Source organism: Tachypleus tridentatus, chromosome 7 (assembly GCF_004210375.1).
Source record: "Tachypleus tridentatus isolate NWPU-2018 chromosome 7, ASM421037v1, whole genome shotgun sequence".
Classification (NCBI taxonomy): domain Eukaryota; kingdom Metazoa; phylum Arthropoda; class Merostomata; order Xiphosura; family Limulidae; genus Tachypleus; species Tachypleus tridentatus.
Window position 1 is genome coordinate 42329019 of NC_134831.1, and position 25610 is coordinate 42354628.

Consider the following 25610-nt stretch of genomic DNA (forward strand, 5'->3'; position numbering starts at 1 on the left):
TGTCTGTCTGTATATCTTGTACATCTGTCTCTCTGTAACTCTGTCATTCTGTGTTTATACAACACATATGGCTATTTATCTATCAGCACAGTTATCTGTCTTCCTATCTATCTTGTATATACGTTTCTCCACCTGGTTCATCATTCTTTCTTCCATGTAGCAGAACTGCATGAGTTGAGTATTTATTTATTTTTAAATTCAGTGACATAGAAAAACTATAGTTCAAGTATAGTGAACATTAAATTTATTTAGAAAGTATATGACTATTCAGTTTGAACTATTTATTTTCAGTACTAAGTATAATATAAATACATAAAGGCAACAAATTATCCTTATCCAGTTTCTAGTGGTGGAAATCTAAACATACCATTGTTCCAAAGTCCAATCGAATACAAAAAATGTATAAATGCATCAACAAACACTTTTAGTGTTTCATAAAGTGAAAATTAAATTTATATAGAGTTTCAACAGTTTATTTTAAATATTAAAATAATGTAAGTATATAGATTTCTACAATGTATTATAATTGTTTTTTATTTTAATAAACGTTTTTAGTCTCTTTATCGTGAGTCAGATATTATTTTGCTTTCAGAAACGTTTTCTGATCTTGACGCATATAACCCAAAAAACAAAGTTTATTGAACTAGTCAATGACGTTGAATAACAAACACTTCCGACTGTGCTAAACTTGATTCATACAAACACTGGACCTTTCTCTCCTTTATATATCTTCCTTTTCTTTATCTACACTTCCAATGTAGCCACGTGACAAACCTTATCTTTTCTAACACTCAGAGCTTAGCTCGCTTGACATCAGTATTCAAACTGTTTGTTTTATAACACAGTCTCAATATTTCAGTAGAAATTGGAACAATAAACAGTAAGTAAGTCAATCATTTATTATCTTTAGTTGTAGCCAACGAATTAATAGATATATTAAATTATGATTGACCTAATAAGTTTTAAATTATTGCATGATATTTAAATAAGCGTCTTTTTTAGGATAACAAATTATTTACTCAACCTCATTTAATTAATATGTATACTGCAACGACTGTCTTGTTGAAATTAATGTTTTTAGATCACTTTTAAGGCAATAAATGCTAAAACTATATTTAAATATAGCAACTATAATCAGCAAATGTTGATTGTGTACTGAATCATACAAACGTGATTTCTTGTCTTATTCAATAATTATTGAAACATTAAGTATGGTAAAAAGAATTCAAAACTAACTTTAATGTATTAATAACATTATCATTCTATGGAAACACGGGTAAAAGAAAAATATGATTACACATGCGGAAACCTGTATGTTGTCCTATGAAAATATATAGAAATTGTCTGTACAACTTATCATTAAATGCACATTAAAATTTCTATACAGCTTTTAGTAACATTATGCATCTTCGTATAATACGTGTAACACAAATAAATATACACTGCTGGCCAAAATCTTAAGGCCAATGAACATAAAGAAAAAATATGCATTTTGCGTCGTTAGACTCAACCACTTATTTGAGTAGAACTTCGAAAGATGAAAATAAGAAAAGGGAAAATAAAAATAAAAACCTTTTTAGCATTTAATAGGGAAAATGTAAACACTATGAAATTAGCCTAAATACCAACTGGTCAAAAGTTTAAGACCATACTGAAACGAAGCGTTAATCGGTAAAGACGTAACCAAATTTAGTCATTTGTGTTCAAGCATTAGCGTTGTCAGCATCTCCGACTGACATCTCCTGTGTTACATTGGGAAAAACATGACAAAGGTTAAAAAGTTGACAGAGTTTGAACGTGGCAGAATTGTCGAGCTGCAAAAGCAAAGTCTCTCTCAACGTGCCGTCGCTGGTGAGATTTGGCGTAGTAAAACTGCTGTTGCAAATTTCTTAAAAGACCCTGATGGATACGGAACGAGAAGTTCAAGTGATCAGTCCAAGAAATTTCGCCGGCGTTGAGCAGGAGAATTCGACGGGTTATACGGCAATACACCAGCCGATCGTCGAACCAGATTAAGACCCGTACAGACGAGAATACAGCTCAAGAACAATAAGACAGCATCTACTAGAGAAAGGCTTTAAAAACCGTAAACGTTTTCAAAGGCCACGCCTACTTCCACATCACGAAACAGCTTGGTTGAACTTTGCTAAGAAGTACCAAACATGGGACGTAGGAAAGTGGACAAAGGTTTTGTTCTCTGATGGTCCAGATGGCTTCCAACATTACAGCCACGATAAGGATATCCCACCGGAGTCATTGTTTGTTTTTGAATTTCACACAAAGTTACACGACGACTATCTGTGCTAACCAGCCCTAAGTGTAAGATTAAAGGAAAGGCAGTTAGTAGTCATCATTACCCACTGCCAACTCTTAGGCTACTCTTTTACCAACGAATAGTGTGGTTGACAGTAACGTTATAACGCCCCTACGACTGAAAGGGCGAACACGTTTGGTGTGACGGGCATTCGAACCCGCGACTCTAAGATTATGAGTCGAGTACCTTAACTACCTGGTCATGCTGGGTCCATGTGTATATGAATTATTTTGTCAAATTATATGGATATCATAAAGAAAAACTAAAACAGTAAGTTTTGAGTCATTGCATGAAATTTACGTAAGTATCCTTTCAGGACAGTTTCCATAGGAAATACGATAATATGGAATTAATACATTAGTGTTTGTATATAGTTAAACACAAAGCTACACAATAGGCTATCTGTGCTCTGTCTGCCATGGGTATCAAAATCTGGTTTCTAGCATTGTAAGTTCATAGACATGCTACTGGGACCGAATTAGTGATTTATACTGTCTGTATTAAACCTAGCTATGTTGGCTCATTTCATAGAGGTCGTGTTTGCCTTTCATGGCAGCCTAGCAGCATATCCTTTGTGGTGATGTCATTGCATGATGGCAACACCTTCAAATAACACTTTCAGGTGACATTATTGTCTCTACCCTATTCTCTATTGCCTGAAGTCAATATACCTGTAACGCTCCCTGGCGGTGTGTCATGAAAAATCTGGGATAACCATTTTTGTATTACTTTTGTTAAGACTTATCAAGTATTTCTGTTTTCATTTAAACACATATCTGTCCATGAACAAATTTATATCAGAATTATAAATTTGCAAAACAGACTTCTGTGGACTTTCTATAACATTTATTTTGAAATGACTAAAACACTCGGTGGTATGGGGTAAAATAATATTTTTTAATCAGTCTAATCTTCAGATTCGTAGATTAACTTAAAAGTTAGCTCAACAACCTTTGTTGGAGTTTCTAGAAGCTCTCAAAATAAAAGAATATACTTTGATTCAATTTTATATTTCTTTGAAACGCCTCAGTTGTTCAAATTACTTAAATAATGAGCTTTTATGTTTGTGAAAATAAACAAAATTTCTATTCCTAATTTTATATCTCAATATAATTCGTTAAGATATTGTTTTTTAGCTACACTTTGGGATATTTGTACTTTTTTAATTTATTGTTATAAATCTGTAACCTTACTACTGACCCGTCGAGGGAAAAATCATTTTCTGGAAGCTTTTCTTTCACATCCTGGAAAGACTAATTTAAAATATAGGTCGGATCCTTTGTTTTCAAACACATAGGTTTCACTTTTACATTTTTGTCTAATCTCTAATTTTTTTATTTTTTGTGAAAAATTCTTTGAAACAAATATTCTATAAACTGATATTAAAATATCTAAATCTATTTCTTATTAAGTTCTATACACATCTTAAATAAAAAGCCTTTCAGGATTAGAAATTATTCGTTTGAAATTATTTCGTATTCCATCAAGAACGTTTTTTCATACTACAAGTCAAAAGTCAGTATACACATATGAAAAATATTACATAGATCGAGTTTGGCATTTATTAATTTGAATTACCTTGTAATATTCGTTTCACATGTGTTTCAGCTATGCCATTGTGTTTATTGTGTTTATAAGAAAGAATGGTAGAGTTTAGTTTATGAAGATGACATGCTAAACGTAAGCGTTTAGAAAGAAAGAGGCTACTAGTGAGGCCTACGGAAACTTAAAAATGGTTGAATATTCTTATCCAACGTTACATTTAGGTCAGAATGCGTATGGTCTCGTGCTAAAAAATTCCAATGCATTAAACTGTAATGCAGTGGATGGTAACTGTGTAAGTAATGCATTAATTGTTTTAACTAAAACGTAATGTAGAAAGCAATGGAAATTTGGAATTGTGTTAAGGAACTGGATATTAGTTGTTATCTAAGCCATGAACTAGAAAATGTAAATCCTTAAAAGTGCAGTTAGTAATTTTGATATTGCATACTAAACAAATATTATATATGTTGCTAGTTCATAAAGGCTTATACCACATTTCTTAGAGAGCTTGACTCGTAGTATGAGGATTGAGGGTTCGAATCCCGTTCTTCCAAATACGCTCGCTCTCACTAATCATTGGTAAAAGAATAGCCACAGTTTGCAGTGAAAGATGATGGCTAGCTGTCTTCTGGCTACTCTTTTATTGCTAAATTAGGAACGTCCAGTGCAGGTAGTCCTCGTGAGACTTTGCGCGAAATTCAATTCAAAGCCATTCATTGTTTTTCATGGAAATCTTCCTGAGTTGGTGGCTGTGTGAAAACGTCATGACTCCATTTTTGATACTTAGAGAATCACTATTTATAACAAGTAAATATTTCTGCTGTTATATACCGATTGTTGCATTTCTTCAAAACCGTATGATGATGTTCTTTTACATGTGATCTAGTCTAGTTTGTTTCTATAACAAACTTCTTGAAGCGGTTCGTCATTAAAATAGTTAGACAATCACTCCAGTGATATTTATTTCAGCCTTAAGTAACCGGCAAATAGAAGAAAACAAAGATTTAAAAGATATGAATTCGATTAATAATTTTCACATACTGATGAATAAAAAAACAAAGAACTAAAAATATATAATTTAAAATCAGAAAAAGTTTCATACTAGAAAACTAGATTTGAATAAAGATATTTATTTGCCCACACCATCACGTTGTTATGTGACTGTAAATTCCATTTTTCTTGGTAAAATACAGCCTATGAGTTTGCAGTGGGTGGTGTTGATTAGTTGCTCTTCCTCTATCTGTCACTACTAAATTAGGAAGGGCTAGGGCTAGTTGCCTTTGAGTAACTTTGTATGAAATGTAAAACAAACCAATCACTGAGTAATATCTTTAAACCCGATTCAGAAAGTCGGTGATAAACTCACTGGTTACTCAGAGATAGGTCTAAAGGGGTAGCTAGTATTGTCTGACCATTAGGTCTTTCGAATCGCAATATTTGAGGCTGAATCTCATCGTTGAACATGTTCACCCTTTTCAGCCTTGAGGACATTATAATTTGATGGTCAATCTCACTGTTCAATAGCAAAGAGTAGCCAAAGAGATGACAATGATTGGCGTTAACTAGCTACTTTTTCTCTGGTCTATCACTTCAATCTTAGGAACAGCGAGCATAGATAGTCCTTGAGTAGCTTTATAAAAAGTTCAACAAACAAAGAAAATTTACTATGCATTTGTGAGCGAAAAAGTTAAAAAATATTGTGGTAAAAAGACAATAATTACAAAAACATAGAGCCACTGTATATTAACTTCACACGTACGCGTATTGAAAATAAAGATCAGAGTGGTGTTACAAAATTTGTTGATAAATTTAGTTTCTTATCAATTAACGTATTAATTTTTTATCTCATATGTTCTCACAACATTCTTTATATTCGTAATTTTGTCACACACCCATTTTTTGTGTTTAGTTCAGTGGCCGAAGAACAGGGAAAGAGACCAAACAAGATGCATCCTTCAGGGGAGAAACCCGTGTGTCTGCGTAACATCTCGACAGGCCACGTGTCAGTTGACAGTATCCATTTATCAGCAACAGAGGTACATGTTATTTATAAAAATAAAGCTCTCTTTGTAATACCCATTTAAGTCTCTTGTCTTGTTTTTTATCCATCTAGATTAGTCAAACATTATGGATATTTGGGTATTCAAGGCAAAAAAAAGATACAACGAACATTAGATGGCCAACATTGCGTCAGTCTTTCAAGTCTTAGTATAAATTAAAGATTGTACGAGCAAGGAAATTAGACAACAGGGAGATATGGATAGTAGGAAACTCATAGCAACTGATAACTATTAGTGTCAGCATACAATTACCATGGTTACTGGGAATAGTTTAAATACAACGAATTATAGACACTATAATACTCAGAACTATTGGTACTCAAAATAACTAAAGGATGTTGGTAGTAGAACACTGTGAGTATCTAGAAACTGTGGTTACTAGGTACAAAGGTACTGAGAGAAACTAACAGTGATGGATACTAAAACATTGAGTGTGCTTAATAACTTTGGATGCTAGAATTATAATGGTAGTTACTATGTTTGGATATTATAACATTAAATACAAGCAATCTGTGTGTTTAAACTGTCCTTAGAAAATGTGAGAAGCGAAGATGCTTTGAGGTTCTAATAAATGCTAAAAGTCGCTGTGCTACAGTTTTAAACAGTAAATTCAGTAGAGATTTCCAGTTCTAAACGTTTTACAAATCTTTTCATTTAACTAGGAAATGTTCTGTATAAGTTAAAAGAAAATTATTATATCCATCAAATGTTATGGAGTGAGTTTTATAGGTAGAATGGACACAATTAGAACTTTTTTGTGTCTTTCTTTTCTCAGTCGATGCCTTGTAATACTTCTACGTGTATGGGATCATTGATGGCAACGCACTCTACCAAAGAGTCTGGCTCACCACGTTCAAAAGAAGAAATACTTAAACACGCAAAACAGTTTCTTGACCAGTATTATAGGAGTATTAAAAGGTATATTGATTGTTGAAGAATGGCGTACAACACCATGACTATCTACAGTAGAGCATTTTATGACAAGTTATACAGACTTTCCTAAAAATTATTAAGTCGTGTAAGTAGCAAATTAATATTTAGGTATTGAATAATACATTTATTCAAGACCTAAAACGATTCCGTTGTTTCGCTCGTTTCACCCTTTAATTCTTTTTTCAGGTTTAAGTCTCGTGTTCACGAAGAGCGATGGAGTGAAGTTTTAGTCGAAACTGAGGGGCGTGGCACGTATGAGCTTCGAGAAACAGAGTTGTTCTATGGAGCTAAATTAGCTTGGCGAAACGCTCCTCGTTGTATAGGACGAATTCAGTGGTCCAAGTTACAGGTTAAGAATGTTCACCAATATCAAAGTTTTTGTTGCGACAAAACTTTGGTGAAAACGACCTTTTTTATTTGTGTCAAATCATTCTTTTAATTGTGAAAACTTTGGAAATTTAAAATGTGAAGACAGCTGTAATTAGTTTTGTGTGTTGGATTTTTAAGGTTTTTGTTGAGAGTACTTGAGGCTTTGGATGTACGAGTGTCCATCCTCCATATAAGTCTGCAAGGACTCTTTCTCTCAAACCTCCTCGAACTGATTACCCAACACTATTTGAAATAATCGTATCTAAATATCGTGTTGGCAACAAATAAAAACTAATTTATAAATATCTGAATGTCATGTTGATTACAGATCAAAAATAACTTTTATCTATCTAAATGTCGTGACAGCTATGTAACAAAACTAACTTCTAAATGTCTAAATATCGTGTTAATTATAAGTCAAAACTAACTTTTATGTGTCTCAATGCCATGTTGGCTACAAATCAAAACTACTTTCTGTAGCTGTATTTAAATATCATGTTGATTGTAAAATAAAACTAACCTGTTTATCTAAATGGCTTGTTGATTATAAATCAAACTAATTTTTATATATCTAAATATTGCACTGATTATAAAAAACCCTATATTCTAAATGTTGTGATGGTTATAAATCAAAACTAATTTCTGTTTGCTTAAATATCGTGTTGGCTGTAATTCAAAACTGTTTTTTTTTATTAAAAGCTATATTATGTTAATATGGAACATTGGACAGTGAGAATACACTATAGCTGATTATGTTAATATATATATCATAGCATGACACTGAATGTTTTAAAAGATACAGAAGGATCGTACCCCATATTCAACACTGTTTAGTTGTGTTATAGCTAGGGAAAGTGAAATAGAACTACTGATAACCTAACTCCAACTACATCAGGTTTTCATTTCTTGTTTTCTCCCATAATTTCCTTTTCCCCTTTCCTTCAAAAAAAGGCTAAAAAAATTGTTTTCCATACCCTTTTCTTTATGGACACCACTAAAAACATGGTCATGACAACAGGGAAAAGTAGGGGATGTTTTCCTTTTTTGGGGGGGAGGGGAGGAAATCTTATCGTTTATCATTATTATAGAATTGTGAACATATCCATAAGAACATAAAGAAGTCATTTATATAGATAATACATCCTAAGCTCAGTTCTATTTGTCAAATAGAACCAGTTCAAAGCCTTAGTTAGGAAAAGGATCCCATACTAGATGCCGCCATCTTGACTGACGTTCTGTGTCAAATTCAATATCTATTTAAATGAAAATGAAACATCGTTCACAATCAGGATCTCAACTCAGGCCATTTATAAGCAAGAAAAATGTACTACCAACTGCGATAAAATTTATCCCACCAATAACTGTTAGTGAGGCTCTTTTGTAACAACTCAAATTATTACATTCTTTCCCTCTCATAAACAAGGCTCGTCCTTGAGGCTTATCTCAGTGTCCTGGGATGACCACTTGTCGGATGTTAATCTTTCTAGAGATAATTTTAAATTTGTTTATTAGTCCTTTGGTTTAGGTACGAACTTGAGACCTATTTCATGTTAGACGAGTGTTCTACCAAATGAAATAGAGACACTATTTCATTATATAGAGACAGAAGGGAGCCTATATTTTTTGAATAAATAAATATTTCCGAGTAACTTTGTATATGCCGTATTTTAAAAAAGTGTAACTAAATTTGTACTGCTACTGTATATAACTTATAGTCACCCTTGAAAGATACTTTTTTATTGCTTCTTTATATAACTTACAGCATCCCTTAAAGGAGACATATTTTGTACTGCTACTGTGTGTAGCTTGCAGTCACTCTTGAAGGAGACTTTTTTGTATTGTTACTGTATATAAATTACAGCCACCCTTGAAGGAGACATCTTTTTGTATATTAAATGTGACAACAAAACTGAACATTTTCTATCAAATAAAATACAGTAATGTTAGTAAGCTTTAGAGTATCTTAATTAGTAATTTCCGGACAACCTATGTTTTAGTTCACTAATACGAAGTTCCATAAAATATATATTTAAGTCTGTCTTACATTTTCTGTTTGAGAAAGTGGATTAGTGGCTGTGGGGTTCCTTGAAACAATGCCAGAAAGACGGAATTAAGCTTTACTATGTTTTCACAGATAAATATTATGCAAAAATTATATCTTGAGAGGGCAAATTTCTTTCTTCGTATCATAATCTTAAGTACACAAACAAACCTTCTTTGAGAGATTCATAAGCAGTTTTATTTCTCGTTTACAGGTGTTTGACGCCCGATATGTTACAACAGCAGAAGAAATGTTTGAGGCTCTCTGTAATCACATCAAATATGGAACCAACAAAGGCAACATCAGGTAAACCTTTACAAAGCGTTAACGTATGAAACTGGAATTCTAAAATAGATTAAAAGGACAAGGTTCAAATAGTTGTTTGTGTGAAGGACAATGTAATGAAACAATAAGTACATAACGCACGTATGACTTTCTGCGGTAATTATGGTGTAACGGTCTAAAAAAAACTCTCCGCTAAAATTTCTTAAACTGTAACAACACATGTAAAATAGTTTAGCACTTATTAAAAACACAATTAATAAACATTTGTCTGGCCAGTATTTAATTCTAATGTTAATGAACAATAAAACATAAATAAAAATATTATTTTAAATAATAGAATCAGGAGAGGGCCCGACATGGCCAAGCGTGTTAAGGCGTGCGACTCGTAATCTGAGGGTCGCGGGTTCGCATCCCCGTCGCGCCAAACATATTCAATCTTTCAGCCGTGGGGGCGTTATAATGTGACGGTCAATCCCATTATTCGTTGGTAAAAGAGTAGCCCAAGAGTTGGCGGTGGGTGGTGATGACTAGCTGCCTTCCCTCTAGTCTTACACAACTAAATTAGGGACGGCTAGCACAGATAGCCCTCGAGTAGGTTTGTGCGAAATTCAAAAACAAACAAACAAGAATCAGGGGAAAGAGCCAGAAAAAAAGAATAAAACATAATCCTTCTTTCCCCATAAAGAAGAAAACATAAATAATATAATATTCCTAAATCACTTTTATTTATTAATAAAAATATCGAGTGAAAAACAACAATAATTCTCTAACTATATCGTTCACTGTCTCATGACTCAGTTTATGAAGCTTATGGGGAGAGTACAGATAGCCCACTGTGTAGCTTTTTACTTGATTACAAACAAACAAACTTTTTGCTAGATTGATAATATCTATACGTTACCGCTAGGGGTGTGGTGTCAGTTTCATAATGCATACATGTATACTCAAAACAAACGTGGTCGACTAGAAGATGAGTTACCGTTTTAGTGTGACTAAAAATTCATAAATAAAGTAAACCATAACCACAAAAATAATTTGCTATCTCACAAGGATTTTCCCGCTTTTCTTTGCATGATATTTTAAAATCTTCAGTCATTAAGTAGGAACATTGTGCTAATTCACTAAGATTTTACTACTAAAGTGATATAACGAGAAAACAATAGGAGGGTGGCGAGTTTTCACCATTTTTAAACCCTTTAATTTAGAATCTTTGTTATTTCTGTCAACTATACCTTCTGTCATCTTCCTTGCAATGACCTCCAGATCTGCGATAACAATATTTCCACAACGGAAAGACAGTCAACATGATTTCCGGATATGGAACAAGCAGCTGATTCAGTACGCAGGCTACAGAAAACCATATAACTCCATCGTAGGGGATCCGGCAAATGTGGACTTTACTGAGGTGGGTGGGAAAGTGGCGTTAACCTTCATAACTTTTGCGGACAAAAACTCAATTACGGGTCAATAACAAACTTATTTCAGTATATAGAAATGACTTTATTACACTTTTTAAAGTATTGGACGAATTTGTTTCATTGGTCTTCCAAGCATAATAGATGTCGTTTTAGATTCCCTACTCACAAGCTCGTGTCGAAAAGCGTTAAAACTTTATACTGATGAAAGAATTTTATGAAGCAGGAAGGATATCTGGCGGCATGGTGGTGATTCCTGTCAAACTGGTAAAGCGAAGAGACTCAAACACTAGAATCCCATTATTATTTTGTTTTTAAACAAATCTATACTCCCTAATTTTATGTTAGAAACATCAATTCTGTAGCTGCTTTACATCAAAAGAAATAAATATTAAGATAATTTTTAGTCTTTTTTTTTCTCCTTTATAAGAAGACAAAACATATATTAGACCAAGGATAATTGAAAACAAACAAGATTTGGCTGGTAAGTATCGATCTAACTGTAGCATATAAATGAATAGTTTTTCGCCATTGTTTTTTTATAATTCTAACTGTGTATTGCTTTTCCCCATCACTTGGTTAAAAGTAAATCATAATATAAATGAATCGTCTGAACTTAGTGGTGGTATATCGGCATAGAGCCCCAAGTATGTATCAATAATTTTCTATAACAGTTAGAGTTCAAATTCCACTTTTACTAAAGCCTTACTTTCTGGATAATTTTGAAATAATATACACTATTAAAACGTATTTTATCTGTTATGGATTATACACATAATCATTGATAGAGTGGTAAAAGTGAGGACTAATTTTATCTTCCTTTTTGCATTATCAAAGTCAAATTTCTTAGATAGACTTACGAAGTGTGTTTAGGTTTAACCATTGTGAAAGATAAAGATAATTTATTTTATAAAATAGTTTTATTGTACTATTTGATACATGTAATGAAAAACATCTGACCATTTTAGTTTAAACATATATTAACATTTTTAAGCATAGAATATAATTGATAATCCTCAATAGCCGCTGCTGTTGAAGTTTTTTAGGCAGAATTAAAGTAAATTAATCTATAAGACCTTCCCTTCCTTTTCAGTAATTATATTTTTGTGCGCCAGCAATACCAAGCTTGGAGCGTGCGTATACTCGATTCGGTTTTATTACTCATTAGGATTTCTGCCAGCCTACCCTTAAATTGAAATTATTTTAGCCAGGATTAGAGTAAAGTAACCTATGAGACTTTGGGCAAGTATATAAATCAAAAGAATTTGAAATATTGAACCCAAAACTGTAATCAGGTCTGAAATTGGTCGAGAGATGACGGAGCAACGAGCTAAAAGTTTGTACCAGAAAAACTCAGAGCCATTCTATGAGCTGTTATGCAGTGTCTAAAAATATTACAAGTCACCTTGTAGGATATGTGGACAATTACTTTACATGTACAAAATATTTAGTTGTATAAGCTACTCTCTCAAACAGTTGCAAAGTCAAAGAAGTGTGAAACTGCTCGTCAGAACATAGAGTATTGTCATTTGATCTAAAATATATTGCATGTAAAAAATAGGTAAGTTAGAATGAAAGTATAAGCCATATAAAGGGTGGATTCAGAAAAAAAAGAGTCAAATTTATATGAAAGGCAAGCAAATACTATATCACTCCATCACATACACACACAAGGTAAAAGTGTCCCTCTATATTATCCTGCCGTATACAAACCTGAGGCAAAGTGTTCTTTGTAATCATTCTGTGATATAAAAAACTGTAGACATAAGTGTTCATGTATATTATTTTATTAAAGTGCCCTTGGTGATATAAAAATCAAAGATATAAGTGTCGCCTATATCATTCTGTCGTATACAAACATGAGATAAAAGTATCACTTGGTGTGATTCTGCGATGTAATATTCTAAAACAAAGTGTCCGTCCTTATAATTCTGTGGTAAAGAAACCTGAGAAAAAGTGTCCATTTATATCATTCTGTGGTAAACAATCCTGAGAAAAAGTGTTCTTTTGTGCCATTCTGCGGTAAACAAGTCTAATACAAAGTGTCACTCTGTAGCGTTCTGCAATAAACAAATCTAATACAAAGTTTCCCAACAGCATTCTGCAGTAAAAAAACCTGAGAAAAAGTGTTCTTCCATACCACTCTGCAGTAAGCAAACCTAATACAAAAAGTGTCCCTGTATAACATTCTAAGGTAAACAAACCTTATGCAGAGTGTTCTTCTATATCACTCTGCAGTAAACAAACCTTATACAAAGTGTTCTTTCTATCTTTCTGTCCTAAAAAACAAAGTGTTTGATAGATGAGTTCATAATCATAACTTCACGTTTCCATTACAGCTTTGTCAGAAGCTGGGATGGACAGGAAAAGGCGGGAAGTGGGACGTTCTACCACTAGTTCTGTCTGCAAACGGACGAGATCCTAAGTTTTTTGAGATTCCTGAAGAACTGATTCTTCGGGTACCATTATCTCATCCAAGGTATAAATTATCTTCTGTAACAATCATTACAGAAGAATGTTCAGTGTATAGTCTCATTAAAAATAATAACAATACGAATTAATGGATCAATAAAGATAAGACCTAGTGTAAACTAATGAATCGTTAAAATCTGTACGATTTTCTTATAGCAAAGCCCAATCTCGGGGTATCTGCTGTGTCTACCGCGGGAAAACGAACCCCTTATTTTAGGCTTGTAAATCCGTAGACCTACTGCTATATCAACGGGGTACGACTCGCTAACCATAATAACTATTGTAGTTTGTCGAGTCGATAAAGATAAAACCTTATCTAAACCAATGACTTGCTAAAGATAATAACTATTGTAAATTAACGAGTCAATAAAGATAAAACTTAGTGTAAACCAGTGACTCATTAAAGTAATAACTATTGTAAATTAACAAGTTGATAAAAATAAAACTAATCTAAACCAGCGACTCACTAAATATAATAACTAGTATGAATCACTGAAACAATAAAGGGATGACAACTAGGGTCATAGTACTAACGGAGCACATTGGAGCATTGCTTTGACACAAACATTTCAAAACTAAAAGTATTTATTTTTAGATATACATGGCTGTTTCCGTTTAAATTTAATATGATAATTATTATTTATGTCGTGCGAGTGTTAAATTTAGTTACTTTCAGAAGCAACGACTCATCGCATGTTTCTTTATATAACTGTTTACGAATTATATTTTGTGTACATTAACAGTTATGAATTTATGATCATTATATTATTGTTTCATGTTACTAAAGCCTTCGTCTTGGCACAGCCAGGTGGATATGGCGATCCACTCGTAATTCGAGGGTCGCGGGTTTGAAATCCCGTTACATCAAACATACTCGCCCTTTCACCCGTGGGGCCGTTATATGTAACGGTCAATCCCATTATTCGTTAGTAAAAGAGTAGTCCAAGAGTTGGCAACGGGTAATGATAACTAGCTGCCTTCCCTCTAGTTTTACACCACTAAATTAGGGATGACTAGCGCAGATTGCCCTCGTGTAGCTTTGCGCGAAAATTCGAAATAAAAAAAAAAAACTTCTGAGTTTTAATGGTTGTTTGAATGATTTTTATCGTATCATAATATATAGTAGTGTGTGGAACGTTCTAGGCTACTGTCGAAGATTAAATACGAGTCGAAACTTTAGCTTGATAGATCTAGGCTACAGATTAAGCGATAAAGAGAGTATAGTGGCGATTTTCCTAGTGAAATTATCTCAGTTTCTATAGCAATAACAGACCAGAAAATAATAATTTTTTTATTAAATTGTGTTTTAAAGTAACTAAACCTGTCTGTGTAGAATTTGACAATAAAAAGACGAATATTTAAAGCTCTGAATACAATTGTGATAATCAACAGTGTAACGAACATTTGTTTTTGAATTTGACTTGTTTTAATATATTCAACACAAGTGAATTGTATGATGTTTGTTTATTATAGAAATTAAGTTGTTAAGTTAAGGAACTTCAGCTTTTACTGCAAGGGATACATTAGCGAACAATGACTTTTAGGAAACTAGAAACAGTACTATTAGAACTAAAAGTAGTGGATTAAATTGTAATAAGCATGTTTTATTGAGCAACATATTTTATTCCTTGGCTTATGTAGCTGAGGGACTATTGAGGGAAGGAAAACAAAAGGGAGAGTGAAGGATGTGAATGATAAATTTGAGAATATTACTGCTATAGATGATTCCTCGACAAAACGTAGGATAGGATAATCTCTGGGGTAAATAGGGAGAAAAAAATAAGATTGTGTTACCCACGGACACGGGTGGAAGATATAACTGACAGAGCAGGAGATATAATAAAGAGTCTAGCAATGGTGCTGTATTTGTTGTGCACGTAGGAGCTAATGACGTAGAAAAATGCATGTCAAAAGAGCTAAATGACAAGTGCAATGGGTTGATGAAAATATTCACAGAAAAAGGCTATAACTTAATTGTGCCAGAGATACTACTTAGAATTAATTGTTAGGACGAAATTTTAAGTAGGTCACTATGAATGAATGCTAGGTTTAGGTTAATGTGTAAGGATGATCAGATTGGCTAGAAGGATCAGTTCAATTAATAAAGGGAGCTTTTTGGAATGGGTAGTTTACTCTTAAATAGGACAGGGGCTGCTAGTTTCTTTGAAAATACTATTATTTCAACTGTAAGGGAAGCTTTAAAATAGATCTAAATAATGGTGAAGGCCAGGATAAACTAAATGCAGAAAAAAAGATCTAGAGAAACATTTATTATAAAATATGAGAATAGAAATAGTTCTGAGTGTAGGACTAATTGTTAGTATTGAAATACTAGAAGCATAAGAAATAAAAAAGATTACTACAGAGTTATCGGTTATTTGATAGTGATAGCGTACTTAAAAGAAGGGAGGAGTGGTTTTATATGTGAAATCTAAGTTACATCCTATTAAAGTTAACGATATCAAAGATAACAGCGAGGAAATTGAATCTATTTGGTTTCTGTTAGCAGATATAAAGTGAACAGGCTTTCAGTAGGAAATTATTACCAGATTAAACTGGTGAAATTAGTGAGAAACTTTACAGTGACGTTAAGATTTTAACTGTTAATGAAGTCATAATTATGGATGATTCTAATTTCAGGCATATATCATAGATTGATAGACTGGGAGATATTAGAGTCCAACCATGAGGGAGAAAGACTTTTGGAAACTGTTCGCCAGTTTGTCAAGGAACGTATCTAAAATAATTGTATTTTAGACTCATTAACGTCTAACATAGAAATGTTCGAGATTATGGAAATTGGGGAAGGAACATTTGGGCGCAAGTGATCATTGTATCATTAGGTTCGATGTTTTACTGCGTGTGGTTACGAATTTCAAAACATCAGATTTTAAAGGGATGTGACAAGAATTATTTGTTGTGAATTGGATAGCTGAGTTATTTGGAGACACTGATCAGATGTAGAAAATTTCTAAAGATAATTGTTTAAATATTTGAAATGAACATATTTCTTATAGAAAGAAAGGAGTAGCTGTAAGTAAAAAACAAACAAACAGATCGCATCACAAATAATTTAAGATATAAAAGTAAAAAAAAAAAAAACGTTTAAGAAATTTAAATTGACTGACATGACTGGAAAGTTATAATATTATAGTAGAAGGTTAGGACTGTCTGTTATGAACTAGGCTTACTTCAGATACAGTATGCTCATAACCAGGTATGGTGTGTCATTAATTAAGCATATGTCTGATACGATGTGTCAAAGGCTTATTTACTTTTTGCTTTCCAAGTTACGAATGGTTTGAAGAGTTGGAGTTACAATGGTACGCCTTACCTGCTGTTTCTAGCATGTTATTCGATGTTGGGGGATTGGAATTTCCAGCTGCCCCCTTTAACGGCTGGTACATGGTAACCGAGATAGCAGCTCGTAATCTCTGTGACCCTCATCGCTACAACATCCTCGAGGTAAGAAACGACAAATAAATGGACAAGTCTCGAAGAGAGATATTAATTCCATTTATTGTAATATGTAGAAGTTTTTAAAGTTTATTTCTAATCAAAAGACAGCAAAACTCAAAAGTTGAGACATTTTTAAATTTTTACATGATGACACTATGGTTGCATAAATAATATCAAAAATAAGTTTTCTAGCGTATTTCTAACTAACTTTAGACCTGCTTTAACGAAGGTTATCCATTTCGTACTTCGAAACAGATTATTTCATATTATTGGTTGTAGAGATTGTGGGACGGGGTTTGTCGTAGCTAAAGTTATTTCAAGAACTGACAGTAGTGTCCAGTTGAACTTAGGTTTAGTTAATTGGAATTTTCAACTTGAGCAGTACTTTATGCGTAGGTGAACTAAACGGTCAGGTCAGATACCTCAGAGACCATAATTTTTAACTAATGACCACCGAGAATGCAGCTAGCCAGCATCACTTATCGTCACAATGCGAAAAACAAAACTATCTATCACTTTTCGAACAATCTCACAACTGAAGGTATGAAACAATTTCAGTAACACACGACTCAAACCAAGGACCTATCAAACTACAGGCCACCATATACATATATGAAAGCTTTCAATTAATTATAAATTATACAAATATTTAATACAGTTTCTACCAAATATGGTCGCAGTTCAACAAAATAAGTGACAATTTCTGTTAGAGAAGCAAGTTGAAAGAAAGCTAATATTAATACTACCATTAGAAAACAATCGAAAAATACCTAAAAGTGATATTTAACTAAGCCTTTTTATTTAATAAAGCTAAATCTTTCAACCTGAATTAAAGACCCTGTCAAGATTTGTGCATGACTATTCCTAATTTAGAACACCTAATCAGTGAATAAATAATTAGCAGCACCCATTTTAAATGTGTAACCTTCACCCAAATTACAAGAATAATGAGAGTAGCTGTAATATTTCCACAGCTGAATGTGCGAGGCGTATTAACACTAAATCTTCAAATTTCTCACCAATAGCCTGGTACTTTAATCACTAATCTACGATTAGTCTTCCAATGCAACAAAGTTTCTCCAAGTAAGTCTTTAAAAACCGATTGCTGTTTAGAAAGTATCGGCGTACAGATTGTGGGCATATTCGGCATTAACTCACGTTGTTGTTTGATTGTTCTCGAACTCCTTTAAAAGGTTTTTTTAAGCAGGTAGGACTAAAATTGGTAGATGAGCTCAAAGTGGTTCGGAAATGTTCGTATTTACATAGTGTAGAGGGATTAAACGTCACTCACGCATGATGTGGGCCAGGAATAGGTTTTCTGGATCGCTAAACCCTACTCTGCCTTCAGATCCCACCTCCACTCCACGATAATTCAGAGAGTTCCATGTTTGAGATTATTCACACACTCGCACACCCAAGCAGGCAGGACATGCTCAGGTACCATGAACGGCTGTCTTAACGTTTGTGTTCTGATATACCCCACCCCTCATGAAGTAGCCAAAGAAGTAATTGGGGATGACCTAGAAGATTGACTAATACAGTGGGTTTTCTATGAATTATGAAGGACCTTGAACCCCATGTATTTTACGCTAGTTTTAATAATGTATCATAATGTTTCCGACTGAAACAGCTACTTGGAAGGCACCATTTTTATTCAGTAATGGATGTCCCAAACAAAACAACAGTTAAGAGAAAAATGGGAGATATTTATTGAGGCTTTACGAAATATCCATCTATTTAGTATACACGTGTAACTGAAATCCCTCTTCTGGACAAGGTTTATAATTGTTTAATCAAATTTAAAGAGTATTTTTTTTTTGTTTTGCGTCTTAAGTACATATTTGTCATTTCATAGATTTATCTATTTTTAGCTTATAATAAACAGTTCTGAGATTTCTCGATATTACAGAGTTTGAAATACTGTGATTTGACAACTTACATTTACACCTTCTCATGATGATACATCATTAAACGCAAACACTGCGTACGAAAGGAGTTACGTCAGATCAAACACTACCGTTCTAAATGGAGTCAAGTTCAAAATCAGAACAGAATTCAGTTTCGTCAGATTGAACACAAGTATACCAATGGAGTCATACTCGAACTTAGAATAGAATACAGTCATATCAGATCAAATATTTGTACACCAATGGAGTCAGACTCAAACTTAGAATAGAATGCAGTCACATCAGATCAAACACTAGTATACCAATGAAGTCAGACTCAGAACACAATGTAATCATATCAGATCAAGCAGAAAGAAAGGCTGTTGTTTTCAGGTCTTACTGAAATGTATTTTGAATTATTTCCGTCACACATTTTTTTCTTTTAGGATGTGATTTCTCGAATGAATCTCGATCCATCCTCCTCTTTTTGGAAAGATCGTGCCCTACTGGAAGTGCATGTAGCAGTATTGCATAGTTTTCAGGTGAGATTAAATATGTAGAAAAATTCAAAACGTTTTTATTAAATCTTTATTCGTTCTCATAATTGTATGTTCATGAATAATTCACCTGAAGCAGTTCATAAAAAACTTTCATTGTGAAACAATTTAACTTAATTCAAACTCTTTAAAGCAAGCTCGGGCCCGCCTTGGCCGGGTGGTTAAGGCATTCGACCCCTAATCTGAGGGTCGCGGGTTCGAATCCCCGTCCCACCAAACATGCTCGCCCATATCAGCTGTGGAAGCGTTATAATGTTCGGTCAATCCAACTATTTGTTGGTAAAAGAGTAGCCCAAGAATTGGCGGTGGATTGTGATGATTAGCTGCCTTTTCTCTAGTCTTACACTGCTAAATTAAGAACTGCTAGGGCAAAGCTACATGAGGGCTAACCGGACTTGATCGTGTGAATGATCCACGTGCAAAAAGGTACAGAAAAGGATTAGCTTGCTTTGTTTGTTTGTTTTGTATATATTTATCACTAAATAGTTTGCATTAAATAACTGAAGGATGGTAAATAATACTTACGACAACAATTAATTACAGTCTTTAGTTTTACCGACAACGAATGCTTTGTATTTGCTTTTAATAGAGGCATTTTGTTTTTTCCAGAAAGCCAATGTAACTATTGTCGACCATCACACAGCCTGTACGTCCTTTATGAAACACTGGGAGAATGAACACCGATTGAGGGGTGGCTGCCCTGGTGACTGGATATGGTTGGTGCCGCCCTTAAGTGGGAGTTTGACGCCCGTTTTCCACCAGGAAATGCTGCATTTTAATCTCAAACCCAGCTACGAACATCAGGTTCAAAACTGATTTTTGAATATTTAACAATTTAGCGATGAGTTCTATTTCAAGGACTAGCTACATAGTTTTGATGTATTTGGATGCGCTGTGTGCATGTGAATGTAAGCTCGCATTAATTTATTTGAAAATTATACATTGTAGGTAGGAAGTAATATTTGAAGTGTTTTGATGCTTAAAACGAGTATTAAAACTATGAGAAATTAATAGCTGAACACGTCATGCGAATTAAACTTATGAAAATATAAATATCAAGAATTTCAGATTTATGCCACTAAGAAAACAAATAAATATTAAAGCTATAGAAAGACATCTTGAAAGGTGTGGTATGGGAATTGAAAAATTAATAACACAATAAATGATAATTTCTTTGCAGTTTATGGTAATGACATAATTTGAATCAGACCTTTTTACGTTTTTGTAATTCTTCAATTCGTTACTTCGAGAACTCTACTCTTAGTCATCTGTTTAATTTACTTTCAGGAACCATCTTGGAAGTCTCACATTTGGGAGAAAGATGGTGGAACAAATGGAACATCTGAAAGATTTACTCTACGTAAATTACGTTTCAAGGAGGTTGCAAAGTAAAATATTATCTATTCGACTGTTCAGTGAAAAGTTATCTAATGAACTACCAGTGATTTGTTCATCGTGTGAATTGAACCGTCGTTATAAGCCCTCGAGTTTACTGTTGAGACATCTGTGGGGAAGCAATGTTGAGATAATTTCCTCACTGACCAATTTCTCTCGTATAACATACATGAGAGTATAATAACATACAGAATGCCATCTGCTTGTTTTTTATTTGTTTGAAGAATAGGTAACATTTGTGTAACTAATGTATTCTTCCAAACTATTTAAAAAAATCTATCACATATCTTTCTCATCATCTAATGTATCTAAGTGGGAAGTCTTTGGAGTTGCAGCTTTACATTTAGGTGTTCGATTCCCATTGGTAAATAGGGCAAATAGTCCGATGTGGCTATAACAAAACATACACGCACACATACACACTCATCATCTAAATATGGAATTTTTATTTAAAAAAAGAAAAGAGAAATGCAGTTTGTTATATTTACCATATTTTATTAAATTTGACCACTTTTAGGTATGGTGTAATAAATAAATATTATTGATTATACGATTATTGAAACATATATATAAATAAGTTATTTTTGGCGAGTATAGGACAGTAAAACACTATATACATACACTAGAGTTCAACATTACAAAAAAGAAATCTGGGTAACCCTTAGGGATTACACTTCCCCAAACCAATTTAATTATCTCTGTTTCTTACTTCGTTTTCGAAAAAAGATTCAGAAAAATGATCATGATAAAAGCTACACTAGTGCCACCTGTTGTTACTTTGCTGTTAGGTATATGTGAAAGGTTGGACATGTTTAGACCAAAATACGTTATTGTCTTAAGCACAAGACTGCAGAATTTGGTACTTGCACTGTGTCCCTCGCATGGATCGAACCAAAAATTTAGAGTTATAAGTGCTCAAGCTTATAACAAAAAATCATGATTATAAAACAGAGTTTATGACTACTTCACAAAAATTTTTTACAGAAATTCTAAATTTTTGTTAGTAATTGTCAATCCTACGTTAGGATTTATTTTGTATTTTGATTATAAACTATTTTGATTGCATACTATATCAGTCACTCCTAATTATTGTTAAAAGAGTAAGATGATATATGTGTCCTTTAGAAGTTTATTTGAATGTTAATCTCTGTAGTAAATTAATGGAGTCGAACGTGTTTCCATATAGTTTCGCAATATCTCTTTATCATAAAACACGTGTTTACAAAAGATATTCAACAACTGGAATTCTCAAATAATTTTTTTAAAGTTTTCAGTGTATTATAGACAATGGGGCCCAAAGTAATTTGTAGCCTTTACGGCATGTAAAACACATGTGAGTTAAACGGCAAGGTCATTGACCTGTAGAGTTTCTTATTTTAAAATACTAATATTCACCACGAGGGCTTTATCTGGATCTTTGAACCGAATGAGTGGACTGATAGAAACTTTTATACTATGAGTCTATATTTGAATTGCGAAGAGTGCTCAACAGAAAATACACGCCTAGCCTTGCACTTTACGCTCTGCAGTCTGACACGCTAATCATTACATCATGGTTGATCCAAGACTTAGACTTAGATGAACATCGAGAATTAGGGTTGGAAATCTAGGTCAACATTCCTCAGTAGAAATTAAATCCCTCACTGATCAAACCCTTGATTCTGAGAGTAGGAGAACTGTGTCATTACAAACAGGCACAATGGTTAATGTACTTATTGATACTTGTCTCGCTGGACTATTTTAAACAGGAATAAACATTGAATATTTTTTTTTTAGTTAAGGTACTAAAACCGAATGTTTATCGAACCCATTTAATCCATTCAGTTTTCACTACCAAATTGCATCGAAATTAAGTTATCCAGTTCCTAATAAAAACTTATAACAAATGTGTGTTTGTTTGCAACCCAATTTCTCCTTGGCTATTAGGCCAAAGTCATCCAAAATTTGTGTGTAAATAATATGAATTGTGTGGAATGTCCTAAGGTTAAGGGGTCAAAATTGAACTTAACCCTATTTGTATTTTGTAAAACCTGCTGGTTAATCACTCCAAGCCAATTGAATCAATCGTAAGTGATATTAGCAGGTTGACGCTTTAGACAATGTTGAATATTCTAAAGGGATTCAAAAGTCAAAAAATGAAAGTTGCTGGATTATTTCTCAAACAACTATGCTTTTTTCATGGTTGATAAGATGTAGGGTGTTCAAGAGTGGGATCACATCAAAATATATATCTGTTGTTAGATGGAAAGTCAACTGCAAATATTGTTTATGAAGAAACTTTGTTATAATTTTAAAATTTTGAGATAAAGTTTATGTTCAAGTTATTACTTATAAACATGTGGTTGCTATTAAACTTACATTATTTAAGTTTGAACATATCCAATCAGTTTATATATAAGAAAATGTTAAATAGTTACAATGTTTATCTTTTAATTATTCATTATTTCAGAGCTGTGAAATTCACATCCAATTTGTTCGGAAGAGCTTTGTCTCGTCGTGCGAAATCCACCATTTTGTTTGCTACAGAAACTGGAAAGTCAGAAACCTACGCGAAGACCCTTAGACGAATTTTCTCTCAGGCTTTCAACGTCTCTGTATGTAAACTCTGTATACACATATCAAAACGTATTTCTAAAAGTAAAGGTCCTTCGGTCCAAAATAACTCATCTAATATAGCGGCGATGGAAATAATCAAGAGTAAATATTATCTGATTAACCCTCAAACAGCGGGTATGTTGTAGTTAGTAGCATAAATTGATGATGGCCGCCATTTTAGGGTTAACGTTGCTGAATAACTCTGTGTGTAGTAGATATATTGAATTCACGCACAGTAACTGTGTGTCAGCTCTCATTATCACACGTAATCCGTCAGTGCAGAAGAGATTTATTTGAATTTCTATTTCCTGTAGTGCTGTTTATATAGTTATATACTAGTGTGAGGTTCGTTAAAAACTGTTACAATGAACCAAGTATTGAGAAACGTCAAGAACCGTTTATCACGAAAAACTACGAAAAAGGGAGTCTAAATAAAGGAGTGAATACACATTATTTCTTATTGTTGTTTGTAATTAAGTACAAAGTTACATAAAAGACTATCGGTTCTCTGCCCATCACGGGTATCGAAACCCGGTTTTTAGCGGGGGCGAGTCCGCAGATATACCGTTGTACTACTGGGGGACAATTAATTCTTATCAAGGAAATTAAGTGTTTAACCAAGCAAATTGAGATACCTGTCTCTCATACAGTGGTTTGTGACCACCTGTCTCTCACACATTGGTTTGTGACCACCTGTCTCTCACACATTGGTTTGTGACCACCTGTTTTTCATACAGTGGTTTGTGACCACCTGTTTCTCATACAGTGGTTTGTGACCACCTGTCTCTCACACATTGGTTTGTGACCACCTGTCTTTCATACAGTGGTTTGTGACCACCTGTCTCTCACACAGTGGTTTGTGACGAATTGTGATGCTTTTCAATATTTTTCGTGTTTCGTGTTCATTGCTTGTGTTGTTTACCATAAGGTCTCTGTATTTGTTGTTTGTTTTTTACTTGTGACCTTTATATTGGTTACTTGTGATATTCATCACACGCTCCTTATGGCGACTACTCATGTTGTTTATTAAGTCTTTGTATTGATAGTTTGTGTTAATTATTTGTGCCAGTGGTCATCATGCTCTTGTGACAAATGTTTACATTGTTTATCAAGTTCTGGTATTGGTTACTTGTGCTATTTAAGTCCTTGTGACGTTTGCGTTATTTATCAGACCATTATATTGGTTGCTTATGGTCTTTTTATCGATTGCTTGTATTACTAATAATCAGATCATTGTGACAAACTTATATGTTATTTATCGAGTTATTGTATTGATTTTTTGAGGTCAACATAAAAAGGAGCTTTGAACTTACCGACATCTGCTGTTTACAGGAAACATTTTGAAAACCTGCAAAATTATAAAAATATAACCACATAACTGATTGAGAAACAATAGTTATTTAGTGTATTAGAGGTTATAGTAACATACTTGTAGAATAGAAGAGTATGCGTGTTAATCTTCCATGTTTACTGAAATATTTACTAATAAATCAACAAGTGGTCAATTAAGCGTGTACACATTTTTTAAATCTTAAAATAATAAGTCTTGCATAACTACATACGATGTTTAATATGTGTACTTTTCTTTACATAAATATACTAATACTATTTCTTTCCACCAGGTGATATGCATGGATGACTATGACATTATACAACTCCAACATGAAACGCTGTTACTCGTTGTTACGAGTACTTTCGGCAATGGCTATTCTCCTGAAAACGGCCAGGTAAATGAAACCAAAACCATTGTGTAGCGTACATATTAGTACAGTGGTAATTAGATGAACGATACACCAACCAAATAATGGTAAAGTACATTGTTCCCCTCTTAGGGTAAAAGATAAATGACACAACGATCAAATAATGGTAAAAGTGCATTGTTATTCTCCGAGTGTTAAAGCTGAGTGACATGTCGATCAAATAGCTCTAAAATCTAATGTTGACCTCAGTGTTAAAGCTGAGTGACACGTCGACCAAATAGCCCTAAAGCCTATTGTTGTCTTCCTAGTGTTAAAGCTGAATGACATATGGATCAAATAGTGCTAACAGTTCATTGATGCCATCTTCGAGTTAAAGATGAATGATACACCAGTCAAATAGCGTTGGAAAAATTCGAATTAAAGTTACCAATCTCGCACAAACTTTGGTAAGAGGTATTAAACTGGAATCAGTTAAATCTACTTGAGTACAATTTTTATATTTCTACACAATACATTATGATTATCGATCTAAATTTTTGTATTGTTTTAATTAAAAAAGGACAACAAAGGTACAAATAATAATA

At 33.5% G+C, this 25610-nt stretch overlaps 1 protein-coding gene across 3 annotated transcripts in view; it reads left to right on the forward strand.

Moving 5' to 3' along the window:
* The first annotated feature begins 818 nt into the window (after positions 1 to 818).
* Nos (Nitric oxide synthase) overlaps positions 819 to 25610 on the forward strand; it is a 37823-nt gene continuing 13031 nt past the window's right edge. For 2 of the 3 annotated variants that reach the window (XR_013030687.1, XM_076511325.1), the window contains exons 1-13: positions 819 to 884; positions 5769 to 5895; positions 6695 to 6837; positions 7039 to 7201; positions 9477 to 9568; positions 10811 to 10952; positions 13302 to 13441; positions 16725 to 16899; positions 19226 to 19321; positions 19946 to 20140; positions 20624 to 20724; positions 23181 to 23325; positions 24949 to 25053. Coding sequence is in view for 2 of the 3 variants with exons in the window: in XM_076511325.1 (XP_076367440.1) it covers positions 5806 to 5895; positions 6695 to 6837; positions 7039 to 7201; positions 9477 to 9568; positions 10811 to 10952; positions 13302 to 13441; positions 16725 to 16899; positions 19226 to 19321; positions 19946 to 20140; positions 20624 to 20724; positions 23181 to 23325; positions 24949 to 25053 (1587 nt within the window). In the remaining variant the exon portion in view is untranslated. The remainder of the gene's footprint in view (positions 885 to 5768; positions 5896 to 6694; positions 6838 to 7038; positions 7202 to 9476; positions 9569 to 10810; positions 10953 to 13301; positions 13442 to 16724; positions 16900 to 19225; positions 19322 to 19945; positions 20141 to 20623; positions 20725 to 23180; positions 23326 to 24948; positions 25054 to 25610) is intronic. The other variant, XM_076511326.1, reaches the window with a different exon arrangement.